Below are 17222 nucleotides of genomic sequence, written 5' to 3' on the forward strand. Positions count from 1 at the left end.
TCGGCAGCTAGCCAGTGCTGAACTCTTTAAAGTGGTTGCATCTACTGTGAGAAAAGCCCTACAGCAAGGGAGGGAATGGAGTTTAGCAAGAGCATCTCCATAAGTTCACTGGGAGCAGTATTGGTGCGTTAGAGTCGATGTTTTAATTAAACTGCGAAACCTTTTCTTAGGATCTATAATATGTCAAATTGCGCTTATCGCCAAGATAGCATGTATTAGGTGATAAGTTATAACACTAAATTATACAAAGCCAACACTTGTTTAATTTCTGGAACCTCTCAGTTTGCTTGCTCAAAATTCTGATCCCAGTAAAGTCTAGCAAATTTGGTTAGTTTTAAATTAAGAAGACTCAAAAGGAGCTTTGGGAAGAAGATAAATATGAGACTGTCTTATTAAAAATTGCCATCCTTCTTTCGCTCATGTGCTGCATTCTTTAATTTTGACCTGACATTTCAGAAACGCTAAAATAGGTTTGTAAATTGCAGGCTCAAATTATATGTGATCATGGGAGACCCATTTGTTTGAATCTGGATCTGTCCTAATTTATTTATTTATTATGTCACCTCTCCAGATATTTGCTCAAGACAAAGTAAAACAATATAATAAAATGATAAGAACATCAACATAAGAAATAATAATAAAACAATCCAGGAGCATAAAAATGGCATAAAACAACATTCACTTCACCAAAAATAATACCCATAAAACAGTCCTCAGACTAGAAGCAGGCCATAAAAACAGCTAAAATAGACGGAACCCCAAAGTTAAAAGCTTGAGTAAAAAGAAATGTTTTGACCTGCCTGGCACCTAAAGAACTGTAGGGTAGGTACCAGGTGAACTTCAAGGGTGGTGGCATGCCATAGGCAAGGCTCTACCACTAAAAGAGCCCTGTCTTCATTGCCACTCACCTCACTTCTGCATTGGTTTCTCACAGGGTTGGGGAAGGGGATCGTAACTGGTGGGGTGGACAGTACAGGAGGAAGAGGTGCTTCAAGTAATCCAGCCCCAAGCCACTTAGAGCTTTATAGATAATGACCAGCACTTTGGATTATACATTGCAGTAACTTTACCTGAATATGTTTAGAGTATGAGCACCATGACCATATCACGCTTTTCAAAAAACAGCTATAGCTCACAGGTAGAGTTGACAGGTCCCCCGGGGCCCAAACTGGGGGATGGGGGGGGGCTATGGGGGTGCGTGTGGGAGAAAATTAATGTAAGCCTTTGTTGTTGCGTCAGGAATTACATAATTCCTGGTGCAACAATGAAGTTCCAGAGCGTGCTCCGGAGCTCCTAATCCGGGCACCTTTCCCCCCCTGCTGGCCAGGTAAGAGGCAGCGGGAGGGCAGAGGCTGGTTGCCGACCAAGGAACCTGAGAGCTGTCACAGCTGCATTTTGTTGGCACCTCAATTATTTATAAAGTAGAAGGAGGAAAAATTTTAAAGCCCACAATTTTGCTTTTAAGAGTTCCTCCCTTTTCCAAATGCAGACACTATTTTTTTCCCCAAAGGGCAGAATGGTGCAGGAGAAATTGCTCTTTACCCCTTTTGTTTGCTATTTTCTTGCTGAAAACCGACACCACTGAGCAGCTCCCCCTACTGGGGAAAACTTACAAGTATCTGTTTTTCTTCAATGGGAGGAAAAGTGGCTTGGCAATTGGGATGGCGTTTTTCAGCCGGAAAATGACAGCTGGGGAAGTTTAAAGTTCCTCTCCCCTTGAGATGTTCTCTTCCTCCAAAAAAACAGCCTGATCAATTGTGTTTACAAACTCTCGAAATGATCCCAGAATTAAATGCTGTGTAGTTCTCTCTTGAGCAGATTTGGCTCTAATCTGCAGAGGATACATGGATGGGGTCTTTTCAGTTGTGATCCGTTGCTTCCGGAACTCTTCCCTGCTACAGTTATTTTCCTGGTGTCAGGCCTATTAAGTACCAAGTTTAAGCTCTTAGACAATTTGTTGGGGGGAATTATTTTTCTTCTTTCCTGACCATTACTGTTACTTTAAAATGTTTTCACCATTCATGCTGTTCTCTGGTTTTATGCTTGGACTCCACCCGCCACACCCCCGGTTATGCTTGGATTATATGGCCTTGTAAATCATTGATATTTTTATTAGTACCTGTATTTGTATTTTAATTTGTTTTAAATTAGGTAGCTGGTAATCGCTTTGAGAGTAGTGGCTGAGAATGTGAAGTATACCTTTTAAATTATAGGTGTGTGTATATATAATGTATATACAAGCTTGTCACAATAGAGCGCTAAGTACTGCTTTCCAACATGTTACCATGTGCTTTCAGAAACATCTTTCCTCCTTAGGATTTGCACTGATCATTGGGACACCAGTGATGTAAGTATAACATTCTGCTGCAGAAATTATTAATTCAGTTCTTAATTAGCTTAGAAAACCTTTATGGTTAAGAGAGTAATGGTAGTATTTGGTGATACAGTTTGTTCCTCTTGCAGAACGTTTGCCTGTTTCTATCTTTTACTAGCAAATACTGATTGCATGAGAGCACATGTGATATCAGTAGTAAAAATGGTTTCCAGCCTCCAGGTCAATTGTGTTTACAACAGAAACATTACAATAGATCTCTAGACTTCAGAGATCAGTTTCCATGGAGAAAATGGCTGCTTTGAGGGAGGGACTTTATGGCATTATACCCTGCTGAGGTCCCTCTGCTCCCCACAGGCTCCAACCTCAGATCTCCAGGGATTTTCCAAACTGGAGTTGGCAACCCTAATTAGTAAACATGCCTGCTTGTACCAATAGGGACCTGTGTGAGGGGTTTGTTACAAGCATCTGCTTAGTTGCATTTGAAGTCCTGGCAAATGTGTTCTCTTGGGGTCAAATGTAGCTGGAGCAGGTAAGGGGTGTCTGTGATGGTATCTCAGAAATCATTGTTCCTGTGTGTGGATGAGAACAGTGAATGCAGCTGAGCACTTGTAATATGCAAACAGTAAAGGTTTATTGAACTACCTCCAACTATAGGAGAGAAGAATTTCAGAATGCAGTTTCAAGGTTTGCTTAAAGACAAGTGGGAAGAAGAGACAAACTTCTAGGGAAAAAGGCTTAAAAAAAAAGAAATTATTTTCTTGTGTAATTCTTGAAGTTCCTGAGAGGTGTTTCTTTGCTGGGACAAGAATTACAAGAAAGGACCTTTTCGCACTCTCCTAATGTTACTTAGTTGGTTTCTCTTCGACTGTTTTGACCTGGGATGAGACGACCCTGCCGTCAACCACTTCCTCTACAATTGTCTTAACCATTCTGGTTTTCGTGGACTCTGTAAATAAATTTTAGAAAGGGATAAGATTACATAGGTGCTTAAAATAGATTATTGCCTTTTCTTCCATTATATGTATTTTACTGTTCTTGCAGAAGCAGGCTATTATTATTAAACTTTAACATAGAGAGGGCCTAACTAGTCATTTTCTTTGCTGGTTTGTTATTTATATTCTACTTTTCTCACTGAGCCGCAAGGTGAATTGCACAGTGTAAGTTAATCCAATCAAAGGCTGGTACATTCAATAAGCAATACAATAAAGTACGACTGCAGAAATTTCAAAACAAGCATAAATCTGAACACAGTGCTGAAACAGGGCTAGTGGCAGATGCGTGAGTCAGTTCTCTATCAAGTGGGGTAGGGTTTTTAAAATACACTACGGGTGCATTGAAGGGGGAGCTGAACCCCTCCCCTCTTTCTTTCCTTTCTGAAATTGCTATGGTGTACCAGTTATCCCCTTGATTGAAAATAATCCTTAATGGGACACCTGATTCAAGTCCTTGCTTGCTGCGATACCTGCTTGATGATCTTGGGCCAGTCATTCTCAAACTACAAGTTACTTGATTAGTGTCTGGGTTCTTCCAACCTGACTTTGACTTAAACAGTCACACATCAGGGTTCAAGGAACCTTATTTCCAGGGTAAACTGGGCCCTGATTTGTGCTGGAACCATGGCACAGGAAGAGAAGGGTCTTTAGCCTTCCTCCCAATCAAGAATGGCTTGGAGGTGCTATTTGTCCCATTGGGGGGATATCATCAGTATATGGACACCGTCAGTATATGTGCAGCCTCCCAGTGACCCCTGGGCTGTTTCAGGTCAGGAAAACTGCTGAAGCCCTCTCCCTTCACCATGGTCCTGATCCAGAGGCCTGCATGCTTTGCCCAAGTCTAAAGTATCTGTTTTGAAGGTATGATGGAGGAAGGGAGAGTCATGTATGTTGCCCTGAGCTATTTGGAGCAAGGGTGTGATTTTTAAAAAAAATTCAAACGGTGCAGTGCTAACAAGTTCATTGGAAATAGAAGGTTGGATTGCACTGTAAATAAATGAATGAAACAGCAAACGAGGAATAGTTTCAGGGAGAAAAGCAACGGGTTCATCCTGCTGCCCCTGCTCTGGTATTGTCAAGACCTGGTTTGGCTCTTGCCACATCATGTCTAGTTGTGCCCTGTTAGGCTAGTAAATTATTTGTTGGTGTCAAGCATATTAACTTTTAAGCACCATGTGCAAAAAAAATTTATGCCTCTAGATAATTTGTTCGGGGGAAGACACATAGTGTTGAAGATGAACTGAAATTAAAATTAGTCAGAACAGTTACAGTATCACTTATAAAAAGCCAGACAGTTTAAAGTTGGCAAAAATCATATTCTTCCAGTGATTTTAAGTTAGGACGTAGGGGACAAACCCAATGCTTAGACAGGCAGCTGAGATGCTTGAGTTGTGAAAGTATAGTGGGCGGTGAAACTCAAGATATATCTAGAACACAACCTTAAAGATAATTTCAGAATAATTTCATTTCATCAGGGCATCTTCCAAGATAGTAGGGTTAGGATTAGGGTTAGGGAGGAAACGGTTAAAAAAAAGGGGGGGAAGTGGGAAAAATGCCATATGGCACCCAGGATGATAAGTGGCAACTTACTGTGGTTAAGAGGGAACTGGGCAGAAGCAGCCTTTGAACCCAGAGGTCTGTAGGTTAGATGTTGTGATGTGTGCCTCATAGAACAGAGACATGGTATTGGTGGATGATGAGTTTCAATACTGATATTAAACAACTGGCTAAGATGTTCTCTGTATATCTTTATAATTACCTTTGCCAGAGCCTCCTGAAAACGTAGAACCATAGCTTGCAGATCCGTAGCCTCCCGATCCAGAAATACTGTTAAAAACAAGCCACACACATGGGTTTGAAACCAGTAGTGCTATTCTTTGCTTTTTAATAAGTGGGTGTAGAATGATTATAACAACGTGTTTAATGTGATTTGATAATCTGTTCAGAGTTGTGTTTGAATTGGACTAATGGGGATCATTTATAACCATATGCAATTATTCCAGATTCACTTGGGAAGGGGGGACAGGACAGGATCGAGCCCACCAACCTTGCTCCTGATCTCTGTGTGTTTATCTGAAACCACAGCCCCCAGAGTTACCTGGGCGGGAAGGTGGGGCCTGCATGCCCAGTCTCCCCAGTAAGGGGATTCCTATAAGGAATCTTGGGAGAGAATTATGGTGGTGCATGCGCAACTCGGGGGATGCCGGGGTATATTCACTCCCAGGTGCCAGGGGAATCACACAGGGGCATATACCCACGTGATCCCCACCTCTGGCTGCCTCTCCTTGGTCCCCCCCTGTGGTAGTCTGGGGGGACTGACAGACATAGGCTGGCAAGTGGGTCACCCAATACTTGCGATCCAACCCCTATGCATTGCCAGTGCTCCTCATAACTGTAATAAAGTTGTGGCTGTTTTTAGTCCAGAAAAACATGTGGTGTTCGTTTGTCGCTGTGCTCCCCACTCCCCTTGGCCACCATCATCGCTGGGCTGCAAATCCTGTTCTGAGTCTATGTGTATGCAAACACTGTGCACAATCAGCCTACATGTTGATTTGAAGGTCCTCAGAGAGCTTATGCGTCTGCAAGCTGTACATGCTTTGCATATACATTAGGCTTTATGTAGACCATACTTGGGTGGCAGGTCTAGTAGTTACGGTCTCAATCTCCTCTGGGTTTGTTGCTTCTCTACAAATGTAAAATGTTTGCCAAAAGCTGATCTGAAATCCTAGATCTTGCCCTTTAGCATATATGTAGATGTGCCCGAATGTAGAGTGTGTTCTCAAATGAATGAACGGATGGAAAGATTCAAACTGATTTCAGTGAAGGTCGTGGTATCCATAACATGCAAGTGGATCTGTGGATCTTGCCTTATAGTGAGATTTAGCAAGCTCCAGAATTTAATTTGGGATACAGATTTGACTATTGGGTGAAATCTGTGTGATGTTGAGAATAATATGGGTCATATAACTGGAACATTAATATAGACATGGAAGAATGTTAAGGGATCTGACTTGGGATAGGGTAGTGCTCTGTGGAAAGAGTCTTCTATTTTGTATTTACCCTTGGCTGACTGCCTCCCTGCACTTTGGTGACGTCATCATGCAGGGCGGACGGAAGCAGCGTGCGGGGCTGAGAAGCCGCCCGCCCCATTCGCCTCCCTGCAGGCGAATGGCGCGGGGGGCCTCGCAGCCGCCCGCGCTGCTTTCACCTGCCCCGCAGGAGAGGACAGGGGGCGGCCGGCTTGCCGTGCACCCCCTGCCCTCCACGGCAGACAAAAGGCAGTGCCCCCCCCGCGCTGCTTTCGCCAGCCCCGCAGGACAGGGGGCAGCCAGCTTGCCGCGCACTCCCTGCCCTCCAGGGCAGGCAAAAGCAGTGCAGGGGGCTGTGAGGCTGCCCGCGCTGCTGCCTGCGCACTCCGGCAGCTGGGAGCTGCTCCCGGCGCCCCCTCCCTGGCGGCGCCGGGGGCAGACTACCCCCCTGGCCCCCTAGATCCGGCCCTGGATGCTGGGTTAGAAGGGCCACTTTTTTATTCTCTTTGGAGTGGGTAGAAGGTAGAAAGAAACAGAGCAGTGGATTAGTTCTGGTTTGGTGGGTTTGTATTTAATATTTTAGAATGTTTTAAAATTGGGGAAGTTTGATACTTTACATTATATCCGTATAGAAATAAATTGATTGATTTGACATTTTTAAAAATATTTTGGTTTCTTCTTTGACCACATCCACACTGATGTGGTCTATCTGTATTTCTACAGAAGTCACAAGTGATATTGTTTAATACCCGTCAGTTAAATAGGAACAGAAATCTGTTGCAGCAGAGGAGAGAAATCTTGTCACAATCAAATGATATGTTTTCTGGACAAATCTGTTAACTGACATGGTAGAGTCTTCAGTAGCATATGAAATCTCTTCCTTACCCCCCTTCTCCATCCAGTAGGCGGCGGTAGGTTTCAATTTCCCTCTCCAGTCGTGTCTTGATGCCAAGAAGCTGCTGATATTCTATGTTCTGGCCCTCCATTTCAGATCGAAGCTGCAGAAGCTGTTCTTCTAAGCTACCGATCTGACCCTGTATTTGGCCAAGCTGGTCACAGTAATTCCTTTCTGTTTCTGCCAAAGTGCCTTCAAGGGATTGTTTCTGTCATGTAACAGTCAAGGGGAAGGTGGAGGGAAATGATATCACACCAATTAGTGAATACAGACAGAGGAATACTTCACTAAAGAAAGTAAACATCTTAATTGAAACGAATAATTTTAAATCCTTCCAACAGGAAATTTCCATTGCATATTTAGATGTTATTAAAAGTTGTGGCTTGCCTTGTCACCCTTTTAAGTTTCGCTTTTCGCTTTCTTCCTTGCTGCTTCCCTCCATTTTGTAAATGTTCTGTTTTCCTCTCCTATCCCTCTTTGGGCAATGAATGACCATTTTTTTTATGATTTATGATTTCAGGTGGGTCCTTGTGTTAGTCCACAGCAGAAGAGCAAGTTAAGGTGCAACAGCACCTTAAAGGCCCACAAGATTTCCAAGGTATAAACTTCCGAGATCAAAGCTCTCTTCATCAGATACTTTATAGAACCAGGTTTCTGAGGAAGGGAGCTTTGATTCTTGAAAGCTTATGCTGTGGTAATCGTGTTGGTCTTTAAGGTGCTACTGCACTTGAATCTTGCTGTTTTATATGACAGTTCCTATGTTGGCTTGATGCAAATGCTCCAATGTGTCTCCTGCACAACTTGAGATGAAGATTCAGAATCTCCCAGAGAGCTTTCAAAATATGGATCACATCAAGAGATACCGTATTACCAATCCATCATATATGGGAAATATTTGTAAAACAATGCTAAATATAATTAATCACATCAAAAATAATTGTGTGAATTGGCTCCCCTCCCTCCAGACTACAGTAGCATAATGTTCACAGTTCCTTCTTTACTGTTTTGAATATCTACCTACCATGGCAAGTTGGGCCTGCAACTCCAGTTCCAGCGCTTGCAGAGTCCGCTTCAGATCCGTGATTTCACTCTTGCTTGAGCTCAGTTGATCCACATTGGCAGATATCTCTTGCCTCAGAGCTCCGACCTGAGAGAGGACAGCCAAACAGATGAAGCATTTTAGCAGATTAGTTAATCGGAGCATTTTCTGTGTGTTTTGGGTTAGGCTGCTTCCTTGCCTGTTTGTTGAACTGTTCTTCTGCCTCTCGACGATTCTTCTCTGCAAGTTGTTCATATTGGGATCTCATGTCATTTAGTAGCTTAGTCAAGTCAATTCCTGGTGCAGCGTCCATTTCTACATTGACGTCGCCACTAGCCAGCCCTCGGAAGCTCTTCAGTTCCTGCAGAAAGAGAAGCCCAATAGATTTTTGGCATGGTTGTTACTGGCCACCAGATTACTGACCATTAAATGACAATCTATTAAGAACAGGAGGTTTCATCTGCAAATTACATTGGGATGTATCCAGTGACTCTCTTCTGCTAAGTGAGGAGTCTGATGAAAGAAAATTATTGATGTATTGTCGAAGGCTTTCACGGCCGGAGAACAATGGTTGTTGGGGGTTTTCCGGGCTGTATTGCCGTGGTCTTGGCATTGTAGTTCCTGACGTTTCGCCAGCAGCTGTGGCTGGCATCTTCAGAGGTGTAGCACCAAAAGACAGAGATCTCTCAGTGTCTCAGGGACACTGAGAGATCTCTGTCTTTTGGTGCTACACCTCTGAAGATGCCAGCCACAGCTGCTGGCGAAACGTCAGGAACTACAATGCCAAGACCACGGCAATACAGCCCGGAAAACCTCCAACAACCAAAGAAAATTATTATTTATTATTTATTTATTGCCGACCTTTTCCCCCAAAGGGTGCCCAAGGTGGCTTACATCCTTCTCCTTTTAATCACCATAATAACTCTGTCAGATAGATTAGGCTGAGTGACTGGCCCAAGATCACCCATCAAGCTTCCATGGCAGAGTAGGGATTCAAAACTTGGGGCCCCAGATCCTTGTCCAACACTCTAACCACTACACCACAATGGTTGTCATAAAATGTCTCATTTAGGAGATGGGATTCATTGAATTGGGCCCTACAAGCTTTTCTGCAAGCAAAAGAAGATGGAGGTTTCCCTTTTGACAACCAAAAAGGTTATGACAGGGATTGTGATACTGGCATGGATGAAAGCTGTGCAGGACACTGTGAGGAGAGAAATGAGTGAGATCAAGAGGAAAAGCTACTAGGATCCCCCTCCTTTTTGAGCTTGTAGGCACCTTTGGAATTTTGAGAGGGAGTGGTTTGTGCCACCCCAAAATGGCATCTGCAGGAGTTGGTGCCAAATACCTCCCTCCCCACATCTCCTTGGAAGAAGGAAAGCTTGAAGGGGGAATAAAACCACATGCTGGCTCAGGAAAGCCCAGGTGCTTATCAGTTTTCCTGGTCCCCTTTCATTTGAACGAGGGCAGAAAATAACAAGCCCTGCTTTACAATGGCCCTACCCACTTTCTGAAAAGATCAGTGGGTGCCAAAGGAAGTACTGGCAAAAGCCATGGTGCTCATGAGTGCCACATTGGGGTACCCTGATCTAACTCATTGGCGCTAGCACATGAAATCCCATCCATTGGAAGGAAAACAATCTGTGCAAGGGTGCATAGGTTTTGTGATTTTTGTTTTTCAGGGTTTTTTAAGGCAGCATAGGAATGGAACTTGAACATGTGGGAGGGGCATATGGTTATTCACATTGAATCTTTTTGAAAAAACTGGACTATAATGCTGTTACAAATAAATTGTTGAATTACACTTCAGTTGCCTGTATTAGAAAATTGTTGTAATGGCATCTCACATATGAGAAGAAATTATTAATTCATTAGTATCATCACAAATTCTACTTCCATGGTATGTAGACATACATACATAGAAAACACTGCGAACAAATTCTATACACACACAATCATATAACTCTCAACTCTTCCTTGTGTGGGAAGTTTTTGCATTTCGCAGAGATCTGTCTTCACTCCAAGTTGTGAGAAGTTGAATGGGTGAAGGTGGATGGGAAGGATGGAGTGTGATGAGTCAAAAAGATTATGGCAGGGCATTTTTGGACAATAGCAGCTGAACTCCACCTTTATTAGCAGGTTGGCTATACGAGGAAGTGGAATTCAGTTCAAATCTGTCTCTCTCTTCTCGCATTTGACCACTAGATGGCAGATACACCTGACATTATGGGATTTTTATTTGAAGGGATAAAAATAAAGGTTTTGAAATAAAGGTGGTGAAATTGGAATTCTTAAGATTTCTATATAGATTACATATTTATATAGTTGCAAATGTAGGTTGTATTGAGTAGTACATTTAATTTTTAAAAAAACATTTTAAAATAAAGCTTTACTTGAAATGTGGTGATATCATATCCTTTATTCATCCGGAAAATTTATATGTCACCTCTCCAGAGGCCTGCTGATTTTTTTCTTATCCTTTTGTTGAATGATAAATTTTATATTAAGAGAAATTCAGGAAGCCAAACTTCCTGAATTTTCCTAATTATTTGCTAATCCTTTCTCAACATAAATTTATCTTTTATTGTTTTAGAATGATCTAAGCGTTCCCATCCTTTAAAAAGGATGCAAGTTTTCATCACTCGCTCATTCCCGGGCAGAGCAGTAAAAAGAGGAAGGCAGACCATGGTGAGTCCTGCTTGGCTTTAAGATCCCATAGGACATTCCATTAGTGAAGGGGAAATGCTCTGAAACCAAAGAGGATGGCTCCCTTTCCCAGTACTGCTGGGATTTGGAGGCACTCATGCCCATAAGCATTCAGCTAAAGAAAAGAGACACAAGTTGGTATACTTGTGGCCAGGGCTTTTTTTTCTGGGAAAAGAGGTGGCGGAACTCTCAGTGGCTTGCCCACGGAGAAAATGGTCACATGGCTGGTGGCCCCGCCCCCTGATCTCCAGACAGAGGGGAGTTTAGATTGCGCGGAGGGCAATCTAAACTCCCCTCTGTCTGGAGATCAGGGGGCGGGGCCATCAGCCATGTGACCATTTTCAAGAGGTTCCGGAACTCCGTTCCACTGCGTTCCAGCTGGAAAAAAGCCCTGCTTGTGGCACACCCTCATTCTCCCAGCAAGGTTCACTTCCTTAGCACTGCCCCCTTCCCCATCACCATTCCACATTGCAAAAGTCTCATATTCGCATGCTGTGTTCCTTCCTTCTGTAGTGGCTTGTCTTGCACAGGTTTCTGAAGTAGGATGTACATTAGTGAGGCAACCGTCAATAGTTTCCTTGTTTTTTAAAAAATAAAACTACGGAACAGAATGGATCAAACAGTTTTTAGAGAGACTGCAACTTGTTACAATGGAATTGCAAAACATTATGTAAATACTTTGCCATTCTCTCCAAGGTCCAAAATGTATACCTCTTCCTCTCTAAGGTGTGGCATAGTAGCTTTGAAATAAAGAGTTTTTTCCTACCTCTTCGTGGTTTTTCTTGAGATAGGCAAGCTCCTCATTCAGGTTTTCAATCTGCAGTTCTAGGTCAGACCTGTTCATGGTTAAGTCATCCAAGACTCTCCGCAAGCCATTGATGTCACTTTCCACACTCTGATGTAGGAACAACTCGTTTTCATACCTTTTAAAGGGAATGCAGGAATCACATTGGCAGAATATACTGACTGCAAATCACATGCATTTAAAATCAAGGGCAATTATATGTTAGGTTTTTGCTTCTTGCCAAGGTGGAGGAAGAGATGTACAGGAGGGGAGATTTCATTTCCTTGTCCTTGCCAGGACTTTGGTACTTACTTAAGTTTGAAATCATCAGCTGCCAGTCGAGCATTGTCGACTTGCAAAACGATCCTGGCATTCTCAATAGTCGCTGCAGCTATCTATAATGAAACACAAAATCTTGTTGCAGTGATTCCTAGACAGGGTATTGTTATTATCATCATTAATTTGTATATATTCTGGATTTTATTTCTTTATTTACTTTATTTATAGTATTCTCTTTGTGTACTTCATTTTTAGCAACAGCAACTTACATAGCTTCCCCACCCCAGCAATATTTGGCATCCTGGACATTTTACACCAAAATAATACAGTGAAATCATACTGAAAATCCTTTAAAAGCTATTGTTAGAATGGGGAGGAGAAAGAAAGGGACTTCACCGATTTCGTTGGGCTTAGACTGGAGTAGCACTAATTGCAAGGGGCTGAGCATAGAGTAACTGTGCATAGGATTTCACAGTTAAATTTGCTGGAGTTTTTGGTGGTGTAGATGTCAAAACAGAGATGGCTCTATGGAGGGAATCTGCAGCAGCAAAAAACACAAACAGCCCCTCCAGTGAGATTCCAGAGGGGCGTGCTATTCAAAATCCCTCCATTTCTTTCCTTTCCATTCTCACAGTGCAACCAAATCTAACTCTGGCAGCTCTGACAAGAAACATCCCTCAGATTTTCCATGGAGAGGCAGACCATTTATTTTACAGTATTAAAAATACACTGGATTCACTTGTGTTGCATGAAGTGTCATAGTTCAGTCATAAAGCACGTGCTTTGCATGAAGAAGACTCCTGCCCTTGACATCTCCAATGAAAAGGATTACAAATAAAAGAGCTGGAGGGACAGACCTCTCCCTTTGACCTTAAAGAGCTGCTACCGTTCATGGGCAGCTTGTCTGTAAGCTTCACATGTGGGAAAAGAAGGTTTTTCTCTTAGGATAAAGTAACAATATGTCAATTGTCAAGGTAACTGATTGTGTGCTAACAATTTTGTATTGTATGTTTTGTACAAATGTAACACTCAAATGTGGAATGGAGTGTAATCACTAAAATTTCACATTTATCTGGGATTTGCTGCCTCTCATTAAATAAAATGTGTGATTATTAGCTATTTTTACATTTAATTACTTTACAAAAATATTTAACATGAGTGTGAGCAGTGCACTTGTCTAGAGATCAACATTTTCTTTTATTTATTAATTTTCAAATGCCTGATGGTGACTCTGCCCTAGCAGTGAGAAGTGTTACTCCTATTACCTCTGAGAGTAACGGTTACCTGGAGTTGTGAAAATTTTACCAATTGACTCTTCAGTATTGTAAAGCAGAAGAATTATGAAATGGTATAGATACCAAGTTATACATTAGCATAACATCTGAAGATTAAAGTCAGGGTATTTTAGGTTACTTACTTGATTCCGTAGATCTTCAATCATTCTGAAGTATTTGCTGTAGTCTCTGTCAGTGTCAGGAGTGCTGTATTTTGCATACCATTCCTTAATTTTGCGTTCAAGTTCTGCATTTGCCTCTTCAAGAGCATGTACTTTGCCCAGGTAGTTGGCAAGGCGGTCATTGAGATTCTGCATAGTTTGCTTCTCATCACCAGTTAGGAGACCGCCATCTCCCCCTCCAAAGCCACTAGCAAAGCCACCAGCAAAGCTGCTACCCAGGCCCCCACCAAGGCCACCTCCGTATCCAAGGCCACCTCCATATCCCCCACCAAGGCCACCTCCGTATCCCCCACCAAGGCCACCTCCATACCCCCCAACAAGGCTTCCTGCTCCATAACCCCCAGCAAAGTTGGAACCACCACTGAACCCTGCGCCACTAGATAATCTGACCGATCCTCCACCACCACCTCCAAGACTGTATGAGGAAAGCTGTCGGGAAGAGCCTGATGTGAGAACAGAAAGAGCCATGGTGTTTGAGCAAGAAGTGTGGCCTCTGTCCTGTCCTGTCCTGTCCTGTCCCAGCAAGGCAAGCTGATCAGAAAGAGTGCATCGCTTCGGTGGGTTTTCAGTGTTTATATACCGTTAACAGAGTGTATCATTTCCGCCCCATCACTGCAAAATGTTTCTTTTGCCAAGTTACTGCCTTAATATCTGTAATGAGATAATCATTTTGTCTAATTAAAAACTGATGTTACCAAGTTCAGTTCTGCAAAAGTATGTATCTCTGGGCTATTTGTTATGCCCAAATTCTGGATGGAAGAACATGGAGAGAAGCCAAATCTATTTTGCTTTCCCTTTTATCTTTAACATTTTGATGAGCAAGCCATTTTTTCCCTTTTCCTCTCTTTCTTTTAACTTTGGCTATATTACATTCTTTTCAACATTTCAAGCCTCCAGGCATAACCCTTGCCAAGCTTCAAGTGACACGTACGAACAGCACATACTCTATACTCTGAAGTGTGGGGGGTATTTTTTTTAATGTAGCAGAAAAAGAGATCTTAAATCCCCTGTCATTGTTTGGCTCAAAGTTGCAATTTGCCTGATTTATTCATTACTTCTTGGATGATGATTAAACACGTTTGATGTTAACTCTGTATTTTTCATTAGATATTCAGCCTGTCTTTGCAAGTCCTAGGAGGTGATGAGAAGTGGGAGTTTGGATTAGCAAAGCAAAGAATTCCTGTTTAAACTGCTATTTAGAAGCAGACAAGTTAATTCATATTTATTAGTAGTAATAAAACTCTGGTGATGATATATATATATTTCAGCATATTTTTACAATCAATGATTTAGCAAAAGTCTACAGTAAATATACTCTTCATTTGCAAGAGCAAAGCATGCATATTGTGGCTGCATCTCCTTTATTTCTCTCTGTTCTTCATTTGAGAATGTTAGATCCTCTTTTAGGCCACAACTTCAGCTTTCCCTGTGAGAACTTATTTAATAATCATCCTCGTAACAACTGTACTTATATCCTGCTGTTCTAAACAGATTAGTTCCCCACTCAGAGCGGTGAACAAGTTAGTATTATTATTATCCTCACAATGTGGCTGGCGAGCTGGGGCTGAGAGGAGTGGCTTACTCAAAGCCACCTACTGATCCTCCATTTTTCAGTGCACTGTGGTTGCACATGGCTTACAAAACATTTGGAATAGTACTAAACCTAGTGAAGATTTTGCACATTTTGAGCTGCTGTGTAATTTGGCCAATTTTCACTTTTTCCAACCATACACTGCCAAATGTGTATGGGATTGACAAATACTAAGAACCATGTATGCTCAAGGCCTTTGGTCAAAGGAGCTTATTAATAAAGGGACTAAGAAACATGACCCAGTACCTTTTTCCAATTGAACAGTACGTGACTTGTCTAGACTGACAGACACTTGCTTTAAAATATTTTCTCCCTTTTGTCTTATGCTGAGTGTGGCACTACCTTATGTATTAATTTTTTTCCCTGTTGTGGGACTGATTGATGGGTTGCATTTGCACAAAGTAGAGCTGAGATAAAGAAAAAGGGAAAATCAAGGGGGAAAGGGAGGGGCTCATATTTTTAAAGAGGAAGGAGCAGGAACTCAAAATGTTTGACTGCTGTGCTTTCAGTTGCAAACATCATTTTGCAATTTAGCAAACAGGGAGATTTGGCCTTTGTGACTGATGGGCAGAGGTCCTGCCCCTTTTTGTCAGTCTCCAATCCCGTCTGCTTATTTGGTGTTTGAGTGTGCAGAGCAGCTAATAATGAATTGGCCCATGGCTGGTTGAGGAAGCTAAAATGCGTGGGGGTGGGGTGAGAGAGAAAAAGCTGCTACAGAGTTTGCTCATATCAGAATAGGGTTTGCATTCCAGAATGTTAGTTGGGAGAGAACCGGTCTCAGAGTCTGTTTTAAGTGCAAGCAGACTATATCCGAAAATGTTTCAAGAGAGGATTTGTGCTTAGAAAAGTGTAGACTCGTAATCCTTTCTCAGGAGACTTTGGAAGTCTCAGAGGCTGTTATGATAAAGCAGGTCAGCATAGTGAATGCTTGAGGAAGAGACTGAAGTTGTCTCAGAGCCCAGTTTCTGAGGGAAACTGGCTAATAAATTTGTAGTTTCAGGAAAAAGCTCACATTTGCAAGAATCCTGTGGTTTGGGGAAAAGACCATAATCGCCTGAAGTATACAAGTTTGGCTGTTAACTGTTCTGTGCACCCAAGCATTGACATTGAGAACGTTGACTTAATGTGTCCAGCAAAACCTATGTGTGTTATCTGTAAATAATTTTACACCTCATTACCGAACGCCCTTAATTCTACCATCCCTGGTAGAGAATAAAAGTTATTTTTTAAAAATCCTGTTTCTCTGATCTCTTATACATAATAACTACATTTAGAAGGTGAGTTGGGTTTAGTCTGCCAACAGAAAGACTGGGGTACTAGAGACCACTGTAGTCGAACTATGCAGCACACTAGCTCTGATTAAATGGCCTTAAACCCCCAATTTGCACAACCCTTTAAAGCAGTTTTTAAACATTTCAAAACATTGCCTATTTGACTCAAATTGCCACGAATTTTTTCAATGCTGAAAGAAGCAAAAAACAGATTTCTAGGATACAGGATTATATATTTAGGAGCAAGACTTCTATTAGACTGAAAAATAAATCTCAATCCTGAAGAGTTTACTCTGCTTGTAGGGTTGCCAGGCCCCCTCAACCTCCTGGTAGGGGGATTGGGGCCTGGCACTCACCTTTCGGGGGGGGGGAGTGATGTCCGGGAAGTGACATCATCATGCAGCACCCCCCCCGGAGCACGCCCACGCTCCACAGGGGCTTGGATCGGGGCAGTTGCAGAAGGCAGGAGCACTCCTGCCCTCCGCAGCGGCCCAAAATGGGCCCAATCCGTGCCAAAACTGGCTCATTTTGGGCCCATTTTGGCACGGATTGGGCCCATTTTGAGCCGCTGTGGAGCGCTCCTGCCCTCCGCAGTGATTCCAAATGGGCCTGATCCGCACCAAAACAGGCTCGTTTGGGGCCCATTTTGGCATGGATCGGGCCCGTTTTGAGTCGCTGTGGAGCGCTCCTGCCCTCTGCAGTGACCCAAAATGGGCCCAATCTGTGCCAAAACGGGCTCATTTCGGGCCCATTTTGGCCTGGATTGGGCCTGTTTTGAGCTGCTGCAGAGGGCAGGAACACTCCTGCGCTCCGCAGCGGCCCCAATCCAGGCCAAATTGGGCCGA

The 17222-nt window shown here is 42.7% G+C and overlaps 1 protein-coding gene across 1 annotated transcript; it reads right to left on the reverse strand.

Moving 5' to 3' along the window:
- Positions 1-2941: 2941 nt before the first annotated feature.
- On the reverse strand, positions 2942-14075 carry LOC129338255 (keratin, type I cytoskeletal 24-like). Its single transcript, XM_054992329.1, has 8 exons — positions 13477-14075; positions 12093-12175; positions 11763-11919; positions 8490-8651; positions 8273-8398; positions 7242-7459; positions 5087-5154; positions 2942-3281 (listed from the first exon to the last, which is right to left on the reverse strand). The coding sequence occupies exons 1-8, from the start codon at positions 13981-13983 to the stop codon at positions 3178-3180; spliced, it is 1425 nt and encodes a 474-aa protein (XP_054848304.1). The 5' UTR covers positions 13984-14075; the 3' UTR covers positions 2942-3177.
- Positions 14076-17222: the final 3147 nt, after the last annotated feature.

The sequence above is a fragment of the Eublepharis macularius genome, chromosome 12 (assembly GCF_028583425.1).
Source record: "Eublepharis macularius isolate TG4126 chromosome 12, MPM_Emac_v1.0, whole genome shotgun sequence".
Classification (NCBI taxonomy): domain Eukaryota; kingdom Metazoa; phylum Chordata; class Lepidosauria; order Squamata; family Eublepharidae; genus Eublepharis; species Eublepharis macularius.

Excerpts from the sequence above, each read along its gene's own strand:
- LOC129338255 (XM_054992329.1), bottom strand. The coding sequence starts at position 13,983 with ATGGCTCTTTCTGTTCTCACATCAGGCTCTTCCCGACAGCTTTCCTCA. Across the intron at positions 12,176-13,476 it reads TTGAAGATCTACGGAATCAA|ATAGCTGCAGCGACTATTGA; the intron begins GTAAGTAACCTA and ends GTTTCATTATAG. Across the intron at positions 8,399-8,489 it reads AAGAACAGTTCAACAAACAG|GTCGGAGCTCTGAGGCAAGA; the intron begins GCAAGGAAGCAG and ends GTCCTCTCTCAG.